Source organism: Puma concolor, chromosome D3, assembly GCF_028749965.1.
Source record: "Puma concolor isolate L17-30 chromosome D3, mPumCon1.1.hap2, whole genome shotgun sequence".
In the NCBI taxonomy this organism is placed as follows: Eukaryota; Metazoa; Chordata; class Mammalia; order Carnivora; family Felidae; genus Puma; species Puma concolor.
The window spans coordinates 74,787,187-74,805,987 of record NC_141678.1 but is presented as its reverse complement, the minus strand read 5'-3'; the positions used below and the strand labels follow the sequence as shown (position 1 = coordinate 74,805,987).

Here is an 18,801-nt window from a genome sequence, read left to right as displayed (position 1 = left end):
CAGCAAGTATTCTAATAAACTTTAGCAAGTATTCTGTTGCCTGTTAGATTTAAACAGGGGAACGGAATGGCCTCTTTTATATAGGATACCTGCCAATCGTTTGATTTTTTTTTTTTTTTTATGGTTTTGAAAGTAGTGTTAGTGTGCTCATACTTAAGTATGCAGCTTCTTTGAATCCAGCTTCATACTTTCTATGATTCGAGATAAATCATTTAAAACGAGATGAATATAAAACACATTTTGGAAAGCAGAAAGCGGAAAACAAAAGTGTGGTTCCATTACTGTGAGATAAAAGCAAAACCCTTAAGTCACCGGCAGACTTTTCTGACTAGTCTGATCAAAAACAAGGTGATGTCAGTTGAACAAGTTGCAACATCTGGGAACCATTTTAAACACGATCATTCTATCAAGAAGCTATTAGTAGATTAAAGTATGTGTAGTATATTTGTGTGTGTATGCTGATTTTACACACACACACCCACACACACAAATTATAAGCACCATAAGAAAAACCTTTGCCCGTGTCTGCCAGGCATCTGGCTGAAATGGAATTGTGAGGAAAATTTTCTAAGCATTTACAAGTCGGAGTTGAAATCCACCAGCACTGTTCAGTTAATAAAATGACATGGGCTTCACCCCAAGGTTAGAGGGACTATTATCACCTTCTATCGATAACAGTAAGGTAACTCACTCAATATTGTATGAGACGCATATGTTCTATCAGATGGCCAAGTTCCGCTTACAGTCTTTTCTGTCCTCAAGCTTTTCTCTTCAGTTTTTGTTCATTTGTATACCTGATTCTAAATGTGAGAATATGTGCTTTTTAATGTGCCAGTTTACTTCCCACTTTTAAAAACTTTTAGATCTGTTTCCCACTTTTTTTTTTTTTTTTACCAGCCTATGAAAACCCCACTTGATTTTTTCTCTGTCTGTCATACGTGTCCTGATGTCACTGTATTTGACTTTAATTGGGAAGTGCTCCTCCTCTGGAAGATCTGCTTGAGCAGTAGTTTGTGTAACATTGTGGAAAGAGGCAGTGAACGAGTAGCCAGTCAGGGCATCATCCGCTTCAGGATGGATTAACTCGGCTTGATGCATTGCACTGATTCACAAGTAGGTTGCTCAGTCTTGTCTTTTGGCTGAATTCCCTCAAAGCTAGTGGTCTGTCTTCATTTCCTCTAGTCTCTGTCCTCCCAAACCCCACCTAGGTCACAAGGCTGCCACTAATAATTATATCCACTGAGATGTCACGAGAACCTAAATAAACAACCGAGGAGTATTTCTTACCCATTCCGATAGAACAGAAATTTTAGTAAAGTTTTACATTTATTGCCCTACATTTCTGTGGTTTAAAGAAAACCCAGTTGACCACAGACCAGAAGATCGGTAAGGCTGCCTAGGAAACTGTTAGGGGTTATCACCGGCACAAGGATGGGGAAAGTGGGTACTGAGGGAATTTTCACTTTTTACTTTATATGCTTTTGTATTTTAATTTTTTTCCCCAATAAACACGTAACTGAAAATTAGTTGTAATGGTCTTGAAGTATCTTCCCATAGATTGGTGATTATCTGCACAAGGAAAAGTTGTAATTGTACAATGATGAATTCCCACAATACCTTGACCAGGTGATGAATATGGCAGATGAAGGGGGCAGACGACCCTGCCATCGTATGGTTCTGTAGGTGATGTCCTAGGAGAGACCCAAGGCCACTTTTGTGCTGTTATATTCACCTGAATAGAATCATGAGGAAGCATCAGATAGACCCACATTGAGACACATTCTCTAAAATGACTGGCCTATACTCTTCAAAAATGTCAGTGTCACAAAAAGAAAAGACTGAGGAACCATTTCAGATTAAAATAGATGAAAGAGAGGTGAAGCATAAGTGCGATGACTCCTCCTGGATTTTGTTCATTGTTTGTTTTTCTGTTCTTGATTAAACGTGTTATTGTACTTGAGATCCGTTGTCAGTCATGGAGTGGTTTGCAGGTTGTCTTGGATAGTGGCGGCACCATGGCCACCACAAAAGGGGGAAAGAGTGACAAATTAGAATGTGGAGTATGGGTTAGATGAAAGTATTATATCAATGGTCATTTCCCCCATTTCGATAACTCTTCTGCTTTTGTTCTTAGGAAGTGCACACAGAAGTACTAAAGTGATAAACAGACCTGGCTCATGTAACCTACTTGCAGATGGTTCAGACCCAGCAAATGTCAGCGTTTTAACTGCCTTGTAATGAAAACCATTTTAAAATTAAAAAGAAGAGAAGCATAGGAGAAATTTAAAAATATGTTTTGTCTTGACTTCGACCCTTGATCTTTTCTTGAGTAGTTTCCAGGTGGGGCCGGGATATCTCTGTTTCTTGTTTTTCATTTGTTTGTGTGTTTGTTTGTTTGAAGTTCCTGGAGTTTGAAGTTTGGTTTGGGGGTAGGAACATGGTGTAATGTCCTGTTCTTTGTGGGATTCAGCCTGGGCATGCAGTCTTCAGTTGACCAGGTAACTGACTGTTCTTTAAATGTCACAGAAATTAAATGTCCTTCTTCACATTCTGTCCTCTCATAATTCTGATTATTAAAGTTGTACTGTATGCTTGAGTATCAGCCTGTAAATTTAGGCAAAATGCATCCTGTTGAGCCCATTAAGTAAAATAAAGAGATTTTCCCCCTGATCCAAGCTATTACAATTTCACATTTGCAAAGTATTTCAAATTCATTTTTAATGGACTGCTTCCCTTCAAATACATGTGGAGATAGATTACCTAAAACTGTAAACAGTTTATGCATTTTTACAGATTTCTGTTGTATGTGTTTGATACTGATTTACCTCTTTTTAATTGCAACAGAGATAAAGAATTAGTAGTTTAAAACAGTAGGAACGACATGTTCTGCTGTGATCAAGGAATTAGATAATCTGGCTTGTTTGCTTAAGGGGTCTGTATCTTGAGACTTTTATAGGGCAGTATTAAAGCTCTGAGCCTTCTTATTATGCCAATACCCAGAAGATTGCTTTAATGAGAAGTAAAGGGCCTTTTTCCAATTACAAGGGAATAACTGTATTAAGTTCCTGTGTTATGTCAACCTGCTTTGATTTGATTACTGCGAAAGAAATGGATTTATCTGTCAGTGTTACTTAATTAAGCCTTCTCATTGATGTTTTGCAGAGTAATATAGTGTGGTTTGCACATTTGAGCCTAAATACAAAGAAAATTGGCCTAAAACTAAGGCATGACCCCTGAAGATAACATGTAAGATTGATTGCTTGTCATTGCCAGCCGGGTCAGAGGCTGCAGTGTTAAACACAGGTATAAGGTTGGGATGTTGAAAGAATAAAATGAAAATCATTTTATAGGAGTGATTATTGGAAGCAAGAGGGACTGTGCTAGGAAACAGGATTTTAGGGAAGATTTTTGAATACTTAAAACTATGTGGCTTCACCAGTATCTGTTGAGCATCTGTAAATAGGGGGTGGGATGAAATGAGACTAGAAGAAACGGGAGAAGTGGACTTGGTTGAAGTACGAAAGGAAATAGAAGAAGAAAGAAGCACAGGGAACAGAGGCCATTTGGGAGACGTGAACCATTGTGGCAATGCAGAGCCAGTCCAGCCTCCAAATATTTCAATTAAGCTAGCAGCCCTTTCCCAGAGCCACAGGAATGGCACCCTAGGGAGAAAAGAGGTATGGGGGGAAAAAGAGAAGAAATGATAAAACTGTTACATGTTTTATACTGGCTCTTTTTCCCCCTGCCCTGAAATAAATTATTTATCAAGTAGGCATTTAAAAAAATCAATGTGTATGTCTTAAGTCATTATGGTATTATGGACTTTGCAACATAAAGATCACATGTGTGAATTGAACAATACATGTATAATTACATGTACATACGAGTTATACAGCCTGTTCTATAGGAAATGAAACATATTTTAACTTTTTTGTTGTTGTGTCATGTTTTCTAAAGTATCTGGCTTTTATTTCTCACACTTTGTGCTGTGTATTTGTAAATACATCTTTAGATGTACCAAGCACCTCGTTAAAAACTTCCCCAAATATATTCACTTTTAATTTAGATGCTTTGAGGCTGACCTCTGTAATATTGGAGTTGGATGGTATGTTGGTTTTATCTTCAGTCATTTCTAATTGTTATTCTCACCTGATTTGAAATAAGTTAAGAACATTGTCTCAGTAGAATTGATCTTTGTTAAGGGCTTTTAGATAGGTTAGATTCCAAAAAGTCAAAGGAGGCAAATATAATTCATATTGCACGGCTGCCTCAAGATATTTGTGGCTCTCTGCTTTCTGGGTTCTTGTTAGAATGATGAGATCTTGGAAGGATTAACTTCTCTTTAAGAGGAAGACTCTGACAGGTCTAGTTTCAAACATTTGGAATAGAAGGTTGCTAAAAAATACCCATCTCTCCATGTTTCATGTAGATTATTCAAATTGGAATATTATCCAAATTAGATGATCTTTGATACTTCCAAATTGTATGGATTGATTTAAAGACTTCAGGTTACTCCCCCCCCCCCCCCCTCAATTTCATAACTGAAACGTTTACTCAGCTTGAGTTCTCAAGATGGTTTAGGAATTTCAGAAACACCAACACATTTAAAATGCAATAGTTATGTATTTTATTTTGTTGCTTTCATATGATCTTTCATGTTATATGAAAATGTGTTTCTCAGTTTATAGCACTGCAAAATGCAATTAACTCCATATTTTAAATATCTGAGATTATTTAGTTTTCATTTTTGGACAATAGTTTGGTTTTAACTTCAGGAAAATGATTGTTTAAGGAGTGTTCTAAAGGACATATTAATGATTGAAGTTAAAGTTGGAGGTTAATAAAGCTAAAATATTGGAATAATTCTTTTCTGAACAACTTTTGCTACTATACTTTCCTCCTAGTGTTTTCATTTTTTACCTTTCTTTGTGCATATATATACACACACGCAAATAGATATTTATGTAGAGATACAAGTCATGTTGTACTTGGCTTTTTGAGTTTTCGGATTTATTTGGTAAGGAAATCCATTAGCACTCAGAAAGCCAGCATTGACAGCAGTGATCTGAAAATGGAAAGCCCAGGTCTCTGTTCCTCATATCAGAAGTGTCTTCAAAGTTTTGTGGGATGCATCACCACAACCCTCATCTTTTGCTTGGTCAGCTTTGGAAAGTGCGGGAAGTTTCTTGTTAGTGCTCAGATCACTCATTATGAAGCTTATCTTATTTCTTATGGAAAAAGAAAGAAGCGATCATGGTTCTATGGACATCGTCCATCAATATTTGAAGCTTTTCAGCTCTTCCTTCATCTGTACTGATACTCAAATTTTACTTCACATTACTCTACTTAGAGCTCTTATACTGGGTACTAATGAAAATGTGCACATCCTTAACACGCTCTTTGCTGATGAAATATTTTGAACTCTAAATTCATCTGGCACTGATGGAGAGCATATGCCATCTCAGTTTGTGTGGAGGGCTCAGCCAAGGGTTCTTCCTGGACTAGGAAATTAGTAGGAGCCACAGATGTACCCAGTCTGTGAGTCTCCATGATGGTGTGGAGGATATTTAATGGTGTCTGTTGTTGTAGAGCGAAGGATTTGAGACAGTATAGACCTCAACATGTTTCGGAGTGATTTTGTTTCCCTCAAGAACAAACTCCCAATGCATTCTGAACATACAGAAGCTTTCATCAGGGAATCAATGTATTTCTCCAAGAGTAGTAACTCGTAGACTTTTAAAGCAACTCAGAAAAACCACTTTAGTTGTTTTCTGACTTCATGAAACTCTAGGGCCTTGGGCACTTGGCATGATCTGGGCTCTAAGTGTGGAAAGGACCAATACACAACTCTAATTATCCCAAATCAACAGAGTTAGGTAACTAACAGTTGTTTATTTCAAGTCAAGGTTAAACCTATATACCATTTAGTCTGTGTTCTTAGGTTGGGTCTCAGGTCAGCATACATAACTTTTGACAGCATATCATTTATACAGAACACAAACGTATGTTGCAGTCGTGAGATATGAAGGGGATACTCTGAAGGTAAATTAAGTCACTAAACAAATCTAACATGTACTGAACTTACTGTGATTTTGCTGTAGAGGTTTACGAAGAAGGTGGGATTTGTTTACTCTCAACATCTTGGCTGTTTCTAAAATCCAGGAGAATGTTTGAAAGTCTCTGACCTGTTTAGCAGAACTAAGAGTTATAAGAAATAACTTAGTTTAGCAGAACTAAGAGTTATTTCTTTGAATAAATCATAATTTTACCGATTTATGTGGTTTGATTATCTTAGATTTTGGAGCATACTATTAAGTTATGCTCTCATGGGTAGGTGTTGGTTACTGAGAATTTGCTATGGGCTAAGTATTCCCCTAAGTGTTTAACAAATATTAATTAAGTTATTTACTTTAACAATAACTCCTAGAGATTGGAAATCCTATTATCCCTGTTATCTCCTGTTAGATACCTACTTTGGATGGGTCCTGGGTTTTTGTTTGTTTTCCTTGACCTAAGAGGCTATTCAATTTTCTAGATTAGCAGATGTCCTTAGGGTAAAAATGTCTTCTTTTCCTTCCTGGGTTCTAGCTTTCACTCTGATTTTGACTTGATAATTCCTTATTATCTTGTCAGTTTATTAGCATTTTAAAGAAGATTTTTAAAAATTTACCCATCATTTTTAGTTTCTTGTGGGAGAGTTGTCCAAATATACTAGCCTTCTCTATTTCCAAGAATGGAACTCAAACCCACTTATAGTTGACAAAAGTGAGTTCAGAGAGGCCAGTGACTGGGTCAGACCAGTGAGCTGGCTAATGCAGAGTGGTTGGTAAAATCTGAGTATCTCTTCCAACTCCCAGAGCTGTGTTTTCTGAGATTTTCCCAGTCTATCTGATAGTTTCGATCTTGCACATAAACAAAGTAGAGATTTGAGGATTCAGATCATGAGTTTAATGAATATGGATGGGGAATCATAGAAATTAAAAATTATCTGTGTGTCTTTTTTCAAAATGGAGTCTCTGGCCCTAGTTCTGCCCAATCTTTGCTTTTGTGTTTTGATGCTGAAGTGTCTGAGGGGTTTATGCAGAACTACTCTAACAGAATGAAATTTTGTGGATTGTCAGGTTGCCTCCTAAACCACTGTCAATCCCGTAGAAATTACCAAATGTGACCTTATTTAGGGTAAAATAAATTAGAGATGTCTGGAACAGTGGAACCCGTGTTAGTCTTTTGGAAGAATAATTTCTGCCATCCACTTGCTGCTTTGCTTTCCCTTCCGCTGCCCAGGTTATTGTGTTTCTATTCTTTATTCCCATCTTGGATGGAGAGTGATGGTCGGACAAGGGAGAGGCGGGAACTAAATGTTCAGACAGCCTCCATCCCAGGCAGTTTTTCACTTGTTACTACGTTGCTTTAATAAATTTCCTGAACTGTTTGTGTGCTTTTATCCCATACTCATTGTGAATCTTGTTCCCCTTTTGTTTTTCGTGTAGAATTTTGACCCGTTTCTAACAAATATCCAGTCCATCACAGCGTACATTTTGCTAAGCTTATCATATTTCTGGATTTATCATTCCCCTATTTTTATTTTCCAGTCTCTTGATTTCTTCAAATATTTACTCTTACATATTTGTGTTGTATATAATTCTGTAATCTTTTGTGGACCCAAGAATAGGCATAAACTCCCAAATGTTTTCACTCTGCCTAGGCAGACATTTGAGAAGTAACATTCAGGATGGTCATGGAAAGAAATGGCGTTCTTTCAGGGAGGCATTTACAGTGGCGGAAAAGAGTACACCCTGGCTTTGGCGTTGACAGCACCTGTGTGTGCTGCGTGCTTGGGAGACCTTCCTATTCCGTCGAAGCCTCAGTGTTTTCATGTATGAAATGGTGGTTCTGATAGTGCATTGACGTGCTTAGCACAGTGTCAGACGTATATTTAAGATCACTAAATGTTAGCTGCTATTGTATTTTGAGAGATGGAACAGTTCAAGTAGAGGGAATAAATAGCAGGTACAAAAACGTGGAGGCACAGAAGTGCGTGCAGTGCCTATGTATACCTGCAGGCATTAAGGAATGGCCCATGGTAGGACACGTGCAGGTTTTCTAAAAAGTGAGTCAGGGCAAAATGCAAATGCGTCTGGATACAGATGTGATGGGCCTGTGTGTTGAACGCTGTTGAATCTGGTACCCTCGGCAGGAATTGTAAGATACGGACGGAGTGAGAGAGGCAAGGGGTGGTGGTGCCTCTGCTCTTGTGTTCCCGATAAGGCAGGCTGGTGGTTCTCAAGCTGCGGTGCACATGAACATGACTTGGGGACCTTGTTAAAAACACCGTGTTCTCGGGAGATCCAGACTCAGTAGGTCAGCAGTGGGCCCCGAGATGCTGATTTTGCAATTAATATACCAGGTGATTCAGAGGTAGGCTGTCCTTAGATGCCCTCGGAGTTGTACTGGGGTAGCTGTTGAGGAAATGCTCACTAACTGGCAGGCCTGATGAGGCTCAGTGGGAGGGACGATGGAAACGAATGACTTAAAAGCAACACGTTTACATTCATTATGAGTCACAGATATCAGTGCTCTTGCTTCTGTGGCTTCTTGCTCTGGATAAATGAGCACCAGTCATACGGGTATTTTTTTTCTTTCTTTTTTTTTTCAAAGAAAAAAGTTATCAGAGATCATATAATTGTTCTATTAGGTTTGGGAGAGCTAGCGATTGGTCCTTATCTTTTAGATCTAGCAGGAGGCCAAGGGGTGGAGAAAAGCCTGTTTAAAAGAGATCAGTGAAAGGGAGGAAGCAGAAAGGAAGGTGGAGCAGTGTGAGGTCAGGAAATGAGAAAGACAGAAACGAGAAGGGATGGGAAAAGAGCAGTCAGATCTGATTGGTTGGGAATCTATTTGCGAAGGAACCCAGCCAGTATTTAACCTGTTTTGAAAAAGCTAGACTTCCAGCATTTTTAATTAGTGGATTGCTCGCTTTTGAAATTGCCCAGTTGGGAATACTCAAGTTTTGATGTGTTTTATCTGCCCGCTAATTAGCAGGCTGCCTGGTTGACCATCATTTTCCCTTTGTTCTGTGGACGGAAGATGTTTGTGAAGGTCTCCTGAAACGCTCCAGCTCAAGTTTAGGTTAAAAGGCATAAGCCACTGTGTATTTAGGACGAGTTTGTGCTAAACTATAAGTTAAATTCTAGTACATCTTTTCTCCCAACTCGATTCTTCCTTTTTGCTCTTTAATGTAATTTTCCCTCAGCACAGGTCTGTCTTCTCATTCTAGACGCAGTTGAGACTTGGGGACGGAGCATTTTTTGTTGTGGGAATTCTATTCTAACATTTATAGGGCGTTTAGCAGCATGCCTGGTCTCTACCCACTGATGACAGTAGCACTGCCCCTCCACCCCTTTCCCCGCCCCAAGTTGTGACAACCAAAAATGTCTCCAGACACTGCCAAATGCCTTCTGGGGGCCAAAATCGCCCTCGTGGGGAATCGTTCCCCTTTCCTTCTTGTCTTTGCCAGCTTTTTGTGTTTAAATTTTTCCTTGAGAATTACAAAGACAAAATAGGTCCAAACGATATGAAATCTTACAGAATGTAGGGATTCAACTCTGCCTTCATTATGTTTTGGCCAAATACAAGAGGACAAAATCTCTCAAATGAATCTGGTCTGGCTGTTTCAGGTGAAAAGGAAGTGAAGACACGTGGGACTTCTGAAAGTGCACTGGTCGAGAGATTTTTGTCGTTTATACCTTTTGTTGTTGAACGTATTTGATTTTGGTTAAGGATGAAGGGAGCCATAGAGGCTTGCAAAAACTCCCAGATCCAGAGGGTTTTAAGTCACTTCTCCAAGTATTTCAGTTCAGTCTACCCCCTAGGCTGGGAGTGGAGTTGTTAAAATAGCAGGTTTGGGGAAAGTGTTGCACCTTCTCTCCAGAATGGATGCATTTCCCAGAGCTTTCTTGATATTCCTTAAAGCTCACGGTCAAGGAATTTAGCTGTCCACGGGGTGCGTGTGTTTGCCGGTGCCTTATCTTCTGAAGCACCAACAAAGGGAACAGAAATATTTGTTTAAAAAAAAAAAGAGAAAGAATTCAAGTTTATTTATTTATTTATTTCTCGAGTGTGCAGTGGGGGATGGACAGAGAGAGAATCCCAAGCAGGCTCTGCACTGTCAGCGCAGAGCCTGATGTGGGTCTCGAACTCACGAACTGTGAGATCATGACCTGAGCCGAAATCAAGCATCAGATGCTTAATTGACTAAGCCCCCCGGGCACCCCAAGGATTCAAGTTTAGTGCTAATAGTAAGTTGGTTTTTGTTGTTCTGTGCCATCTCTTAAGATACTCTAAAACACTGTGTACTCCACTGTACCCCAGAATAAATCAGTTTTAATTATACTATGATTTCTTTTGCTGGTAATGAAGTAGCAGTAATAAAGGAATAACAGTAGTGCATTAGGAAAATAAACAGTATCACTGAAATGTTAGGAAACACAGTAAATGGGATTATGTCTCCTGAACCAGAGTCTCAGACCTCCTCCTCCAGTTGTGTCAGAGGAAGCTTCTGATGGCTGTCTGTTATCAACCATGATCCAAATAATAGAACAGTGAAACTTTGTATACTTATAAAGACCTTTCATCATCAATATCAAAGCCATTGCTATATATAGAGTGACTGATCTTTAAAACACTTTTATGTTTTAAGCAATTAATATGATAACTTAGCTGTTCCACTCATCATCCTGAGTATTCGCCGCTAGAAGCACTGACCGAGCATGTAGTAATCTGGTCAGCATTAGAACTCTGCTGGTACAGAGTTCAGAAAAATTCAACTTTCTGGTAGTTCATCGAGGTCTCTTCACTATCACTTGGCAAGATAAAAAATGGCTTTAACAACATTAATTTTTACATCTCAGTACCCAGATTAAGGATTGTAGTCAAGTGGTAAGTCTATTAAAATAATTAAAATATGGAGACGGTGTTGTTTTTACTTAAAACATTTAAAAAAATCAAATTCTAGTCACCTTGTAGTGTACTGGTGGTAACAGACCACTGAATCCTTTTCTGCCTTGTATGTATTTTGTTCCATGTCTGTTGTCTGGTGTAATAAACCTTGACTAGAGAACAAACAGGTATCCAAGAGCATGATGGCACAGAGGCTGCTAATGTTAGTATGAATATTTGCCTTAACTGGCTTTTTGAAATACCCATTAAGGTTGTATTTGTGTATTTTTGAACTTATTTTTTCCAAAAGATCTTCTAAAACTTTAAGTGCAGTTTCATGTCTATAAAAGTTGAGGCTAGGAAACACTGAAGGATGGAAGTAATTTTGATGTTCATACCTCTGGTTCCTGAGGGTCCAGTTCATTTCTGCTGTGAATTTAAATGAGTTAATTTAAGTAGATGGGTCAGAAGCCACTATCATCGTGGTAGCCCCGTGCCTGATTCTTAATTAAAGGCAACAGGAGATTAATTTGAAACATTAATTTAAAAGTGCATGTACAAAAAGAAAGAATTATTGCAAGAAAGCCTAAAGAACTTTTCTCTTGTCCCTAGATGTAGAAGACAGAAGTAGCTCAGGGTCCTGGGGGAGCGGAGGACATCCAAGCCCGTCCAGGGTAAGTATATCTAATCTTTTTCCCACAACCAGACATGCCGCATATGTAAATTGACAAACTGAAGGTGAGTTTCTCTCTCTCACACACAACTGCACAGATACATATATGCATACTAAGTTTAATGAGGATCAGCTTGTGTTTGCAATTTTTTCCTCTCATTCTCTTATTGGATGCTGTTATTGAATTTGACACCTGTTCCACTTCTGTGAACCAGAAGAAAAATCCTTCATTAAATATTTGCCCTTACTTTGCCAGTTATTGATCCAGTATTACAGAAAGTTATTTGTTGTAGATGGCACAACTTGGGGAAAAGAAAAAAAATCTTAGTATCCCTAGTAATGTGTTGGTATAAATAGACTAGAGAATAATTCTGAAAACATAGTATGAAGTTCTGTCTGACCAGTATTATCTACATAACAAATCAGAGTTGATTTCACTTTGTAAGCATGAAATGTACCAGTTGGGTTCATTCATTTACTTGGTTTCAGATGTTTACTACTCTTTTTCATGGTTTACTCTCATGCCTTCGTTGTCAGTTTGGGTGTAATGGGAAGAGCATGGAATGGGGTGGGACTGGGGTATGTGTAGGTGGGAGTAGGCACAGTGTAGTTTTGTGTGTGTGTGTGACCTTGGGCATGTCATTTTACTTCTTCGGTCCTCATTTTTCGAATTTGTAAAATGAGAAAAGTAAAAGCAGAGGATCTTTTATGTTCCTTCCCACTTAAATATATATGATTTTATGTATAATCTGTTTTTAATGGAATCATTGCTAGGCCCTCTAAAATCCATGTCAGCTTTTCTAATATGCATATAAATACCCCAAATTAAAAATAGACTGAGAGCACATAGTCAAACAAACACGTGTCCCTCCCCCAGCCAGCTGTATAAATGAAGCATTCTGCAGGGAGGGAACATTTTGCTGTAAGTATTCACGTAAATTTGAGGTGGGGAGGGGTTTCTATTTTGGCATAAGAGGCAAGGAAGGTGATCAGGCTGTCACAATGAAGACATTTCAGCAAGCCACTGTTGTCCTTTTCCACCTGTCTTTTGACCTTGTGGTTCTCACTGTGGTCTTTGTGGTGCAGCAGGGTCTCCAAGCTCTAACTTTGTTGAGCCATCGCACCAGCTGTCGGGTTTGATATCCTAATGCATTATATGGATGGGTTGAGGAAATCTTTCCTCCTCCTCACGTTACAGCCTGCACTTGCAGAAATAAATCCATTCCCCTTGACAGCAAGTGTAGGAGATGACAGAATTTCCCCCCGTTGTTTAGCTTATTCACACAGGGTTTCTTATGATTTCTCACTTTAACACACATGGTACTTTTGATTGTTCTTCTGAGAACAAGGTCCCTTAGTATCATCCTGACTTTTTTTTTTGGTTTGCGGTGACTGTCCTGACATTGAATAATTTTCAATCAATATTTTGTAATTTATATTTTTCTAAATTTAGGGAGTTTGCATGCGGCAGATTTCTGTCGCTGATTCGTACCGACCCATGCTAAGTCTGTGTTCTCTCTTAAAGTGGTGATATTATCAGCTACCTTGAGGCACTATGCTGAGGTTTAAATTAGATAGTGTATATTAAGCTTTTAGTACACTGTTTGGGATGAGGACACTTAATAAATAAAAATCAGTATAATACAGTGCCTGGAGTGTAAAACCCATGCTAGGCGTTTAAAACGTGACATCTTTTTATACACTGATATATTGGCAGCATGAGATTACAATATCATTCAAGTTAATTTTTCTAAATGAGGGAAGGTGATTAAAAACAGGATTATTTGGAACCTTACAGGTTCCAGTTATTTTCTAGGGAAGTGATGTACAGACAGTATCTGTCTTTCTTTGTGTGGACAGATTCTGCCCTTTGGCTAACATGGCAACTGACACCTCTGAGTAAATTTGACTTGGTCTTTGTGGGAGGTACAACCAGCTGAGCAGATCGACCCTTTTTTTTTTTTTTTCCTTTTTGGTTACTTTATGCACCTTAGTCAGAAATGTGAACCCTACAATATAGATGATTTTTACTTTTCCTGTATGTTACCAATTCCTCCATTAATAAGTGACTGGGCAGTTTAAAACCATTATTTTAATTTTAAATTCCATCAAAACAATGAGATAATCATCATAATGACAAATTCTTGCCAAAAATTAATGTCTGCTTTTAAAACTTTTTTGTGGCATACTTTGTCCGAATCCGGAAGTACTAATTTATGCTAAAGTTTTATGTTCATTCACAGTCCTGCTGTAGTAATTTTAACATTCTTTCATGTTAATTACTTGTGGAATGATCCAATTCTTGTACAACTATAATAACAGCTATAACAAAACATTGAAATTTCAATACTGTAAAAGCGAATGTTGTTTAAAAGGCTGTACTTCTATAATTCATTATAGGCTATGGGTAATTTTCCCTGATAGCACACAATCTTGCTTGTTTTTTTTTTTTTTTTTTAAATAATGTGGGCTTACTAAAATAATAATTTTAATATTTACAGTGTACTTTATCCATGTCAGGTGTTATACATACATTATTTCACTTAATCATGTCAACAACTTCATCCCGTTGTTTCTATTACTATTATTATTTCTAAGATTTCATAGCTGTTATGAGGAAAACTTGAAATCTGCAGCCTATAGAGCCTCTCTTACCCACTGGACCTGTGAAGATGGAGGTTCCTTATAATGAGTGGGAATGTAACTGGAAATGTGGACTTCAGTGTCTTTGGGTCACAGAGGTGTCGATAGGGGGTGTTTATATGCTGATTTCTTCATGCAGGATGAAAACTTAGGATGTTGTTTTATTTACAGAACTATGGAGATGGGACACCCTATGACCACATGACCAGCAGGGACCTTGGGTCACATGACAATCTCTCTCCACCTTTTGTCAATTCCAGAATACAAAGTAAGACTAATTTTAAATTGACCTGCACTTTTTGAATGCTTGTATTTTACCATAGAAAGGGGAGAATACAGTCTAGACAGAGGTTCTGTTTTTAGGAACTGGAATCTGTAGCCAGTTCACTCTAGTAATTGTAAATTGCAGAAAAATACTGACAATTTATGCTTGGTTAAAGGACTACGTTTTATAACCAGGTGGAATCACAGGATTTCAGTGATACTGAATCGCTGTGGGGATTGTCTTCCTTAGATAGAAGAGCATGAATTCCAATTTCAATGTTGCAATACTTGTTTTCTGATTTAAGGTTGACAGAGTCAAAGTGGTGAATATTTAAAATAAAAATATCTTTGGGCCTGTCCATTGGCAATGATATATAGTCAGTATCACCTGTGAATTCTTACTAAAGGGGTTACAGTAACACCTTTAATAATAGGTTTAGAGCGCTTAAATCAGAGTAGTGAATTCAAGCTGAATTAGGAAATCTGGTTGTGTATTTATTGAGGTGTGAGCTTTTTAGTGCTGATGGTCTAGGCAGATTGTATTGTCCTTCACTGGAAGCAAGATATACTTGAGATAGTTTGTGAGTTTCCAGCATGCCGTCATACCGGTGTCCTTAGCATACTTCTCTGTTTTGTTTACCCTGTGGGGATGTGTGTTCAACAGTAGTAACCTGAGCAGTGGGCAATAGCGGGTTGCTTCAGTTTTGTGTGAAACAATGATCTTTGCCCTAGTAAATGTGAGTTTTTAACAATGTTAATAAATCTCACCATGGTCAAATTCTATTGCAAATCCATCAATAAATGAAATTAAATTTCTTGGCACAAGGCGTTGGGCCATCCTCCAAGAAAAACACATAGCCATAATTGTATCATTCTCAAACCATAATTGCAAATGCTTCTAAAGAATGTCCCTATTTTTAAGCCTTGGAAGCTATACTTGTTATTTAATGTATAGATAGTCCTTGAAGCTCATTTTTTTCAAAAGTCACCATCAAATCCATCTAAAGGAATTTCAAATATTTGACATAAAGTAGACAAAGCAGAGAAATACTAGCAACCTATTTTAAATGGGTAATATCATATGCTTGTGCCTTTAAGTATCATGCCAACTTTGAGAACCATGAAGTTGTGTGTGATCCTAAGGCTGTTATTATATTTGTGTTCCCTTTTACTTTAAAATGGTAAGTTTCATATTTACATTTTAATTTTGTAGCTAAAGCAAGCATCCTGGTTTTTATCAATTGTTGATACGGAGGTGCAGGATATGGAGATACAGAAGACTAGATATATTTGCCAACCTAGATTTTAAAGAACAGCTTTAGACTCTTTAGTGACAGTAGCACTAACATTAAATTCTAACACCTTGCTTCTCCAGTTATCCTCATTCAATTTGACAACACAGAATAAAAGATTAACTTGAAAATAATCTTGGGAAGGAGTACTTAAAGGGCATATTAAAGAACTCCCTGAGAAGTTTCTAAAACTATTTTCTGATGAGTGAAAGTAAAATAGGACAAATAAATTACTACTCATATTTAGAAGTTTATGTTCTGTCCGTGAAAAAAGGGTTTCTTAAGGAAGAACTTGATAAATTAGCATCACGGAATACACCAAGCAATACAAGGATATTAAATATTTGTTTCTTGTTCATCTCTTGCCTCATGGGCAACTGTTTTACCAGCCAAATTTGCTTTTCAATCCAAATGGTATTTAAAATATAAGTGGGCTGAGAGCCTGGAGCTAGAGCAGTGAGAGCTGACTCTTTTCACTTAGTTGTTGTTTAAGCTGAAAGTCCATGTCAGCTGTGTTCTTTTATCCCGTCTGCCCTCCTTCCCATTAAACTCTTAAATATGGAGGCCAAGACAGTCTCCTGCATTGTGATAGGAAATGCTACTATGTCCGGGAGGCTCCCACCCACTGTTCCCCATGAAAGGACTTCTCTGTTAGATAAGCTGTCTGGTCTGAAACATGGCTCTTTATTGTTTACAAACTGCTACATTTTCCACCTCAAGCAGATTTTTGCACAGAATAGAATTGTGCTGGGGCTAAATGGTTTATCTGACATTAACGGGGCAGTGTCAGACTGGGGTCAGGAAAGTCGCCCTCAGAGCGAGAGGGCACGGCGCAGTCTGCAAAAAAGGGAAAAAAGACGTTGAAACAACTATGAAATACCTTGCATTTTTAGTTTGGAAAAGAATTTAAAAATATTTTTAGAGAACTGCCCATGATGCTTCACGAACTCTTCCCACCCCTGTAATTTCTCACATCCCAAATGCCTTCTTGATTGGCTTGTCTATCTCGGGGCTAGATTAGGGGAACAAAGCTTCTCATTGATTTTTGCCCAAGCCGCTGTTTATTTAAAATAAGACCACTTTGAGATGTTATGCGGCACTTTTACAAAGAGAAGATGGGTTGTTTTCGAGAAATTAAAGACAGCCAGTTTACAAATGGAGGCGGAGATCAAGGAAGATCTATTAGTGTGGCCACAAGTTCGAACTCACAGAGTACATGGTATGATCTGAACTGCTCTTTGTGTCCAAATCCATATTCTGTGTCATGATCCTGGTGCAAGTTTTCATTCTTCCAAAAGCAGGTGTTAGACTTCATTGTGAGTTTTTGACTACAGTCAATACCTGCTTTCAGAATCTTTAGTTTTCAGTAAAACTACAAAGGATTTCTTTACATGTTAAAGACTTGATTCTGCTATGATGTCACAATTAGGGTAAAAGCTATAGCATAAGAAATAAATCAACCACTTTATATTGGAGCGGATTCTGTGTTGTCAAATCAATCAAGCCTGTGACTGAATTAGGCGTCTGCTACAGAAACAAGTGACACTAATTTTACAGGAAAGAGTTATTAACTGCAGATGACCCGATTTTTTTTTTTTTTTTTAAGTAAACTGTTCACTTAGCGAGGTTTTATTTTCTTGCAAGGAAAGAAAAAAGTAATGAACTGCTCTCTCCTTTTGGGAGTGCATCATTGTTATATATTTTGTCCTTTATGGCAATACACTATTTTGGAGAAACCATACAGGCATTGCTAACATTTGCTCCTGAACTCTTACGGTAATAAAAGAGTTATAAATATTATAACTCTGAACTTTTTGATTTCACATGAATGGCTTTGCATAAACATTGCACTTTTTGTGATATAAATACTTATGTTTGGCACCAAAACACCAAAACTCAATGTATTTATGCATTTCGATTTTTTCCAAAATGGTATGTCATTTATAAGAGTAAAAGACTATCTTCATTAATTTATTCTTTTAGAAACAAGCCTGCATATCTGAATGTAATACCCTATTTGATAGTTTGTGAATCCCTGAAGTAAAAATGGACAAATGAATGCAAGTGTACTTGCATGCAAGCATGGGTTTGTGCACACATGTGCGCCCCCCCCCCCACGCCTATTCTGTTGGAATTAATGACACTACTTGGTTTTTAAGGCTACACCACTTCTTCCATTACTGTCTGTAATCACAGTTGCCATACAAAGTTTGGAAGTTGATATTGTGTAAATCCTTTAAAGGAAAACATAGCTAAAATAAACAAAAAAGCCAGCCCCTAATTTTTTTTTTAAATAACCGTGCATGACTTTTTGTTTTCCTTTTTGTGTGGGGGAGTCCGGAGGAGTTGAGAGACGATAGCACTGAGTCGTCTAGCTGACTGTCTGCACTGACCAGTTCATATATGCACTCTCTTTTTTTTTTAAATGTTGTTTATATTTTTATTGAGGTATAATTGACATATGACGTTGTATCAGTTTCAGGTGTACAACATAATGATATGATATCTGTGTACCTGACATTTCCAGCATCCTCACTCATTGCTTTCTTTGGGTGGAGACGAGCAAGCTGGTTTGCATTTTTACTCGTTTGAAATGCCCTGTCCTGTTTCATGTCTGGAAGCAACAAATCACTTTTTCTTTGTGACTACTTATGATTATTAATGGCAATAATGTACACTTGATCTACTGGAAACTTGTTCGCTGAAGTTTTTAAACAGTTTGATTAAACCTTTATAGGGGATCAGTGAATAGCTTTCAGAATATGCTGAAAGGACAGAAGGGCCATGGGTCTGAGGTTTGTGTTTTTAGGAGGATTATATGCTCTGGAAAAGTCTGAAAATCCCAACAAGAGCTATATGCAAAGAGTATGGATTTTTTTAAAAATTTCTGACCCTGTTTGTTTTTTTTTTGCAAACGTTAAACTTCTGCAAATAATTGTCCAAATGTTTTTACAATGGGAAAACAATATATTTTCTAGCTCTAACTTTTTGATC

At 37.8% G+C, this 18,801-nt stretch overlaps 1 protein-coding gene across 26 annotated transcripts in view; it reads left to right on the top strand.

Annotated features, from left to right (window-relative positions):
• The window catches only part of TCF4 (transcription factor 4), a 359,573-nt gene that overhangs the window by 111,401 nt on the left and 229,371 nt on the right, over nucleotides 1-18,801 (top strand). For all 26 annotated transcript variants that reach the window (XM_086683047.1, XM_086683058.1, XM_086683075.1 and 23 more), the window contains 2 exons: nucleotides 11,548-11,609; nucleotides 14,423-14,519. In XM_086683047.1, coding sequence (XP_086539173.1) covers nucleotides 11,548-11,609; nucleotides 14,423-14,519 — 159 coding nt within the window. The remainder of the gene's footprint in view (nucleotides 1-11,547; nucleotides 11,610-14,422; nucleotides 14,520-18,801) is intronic.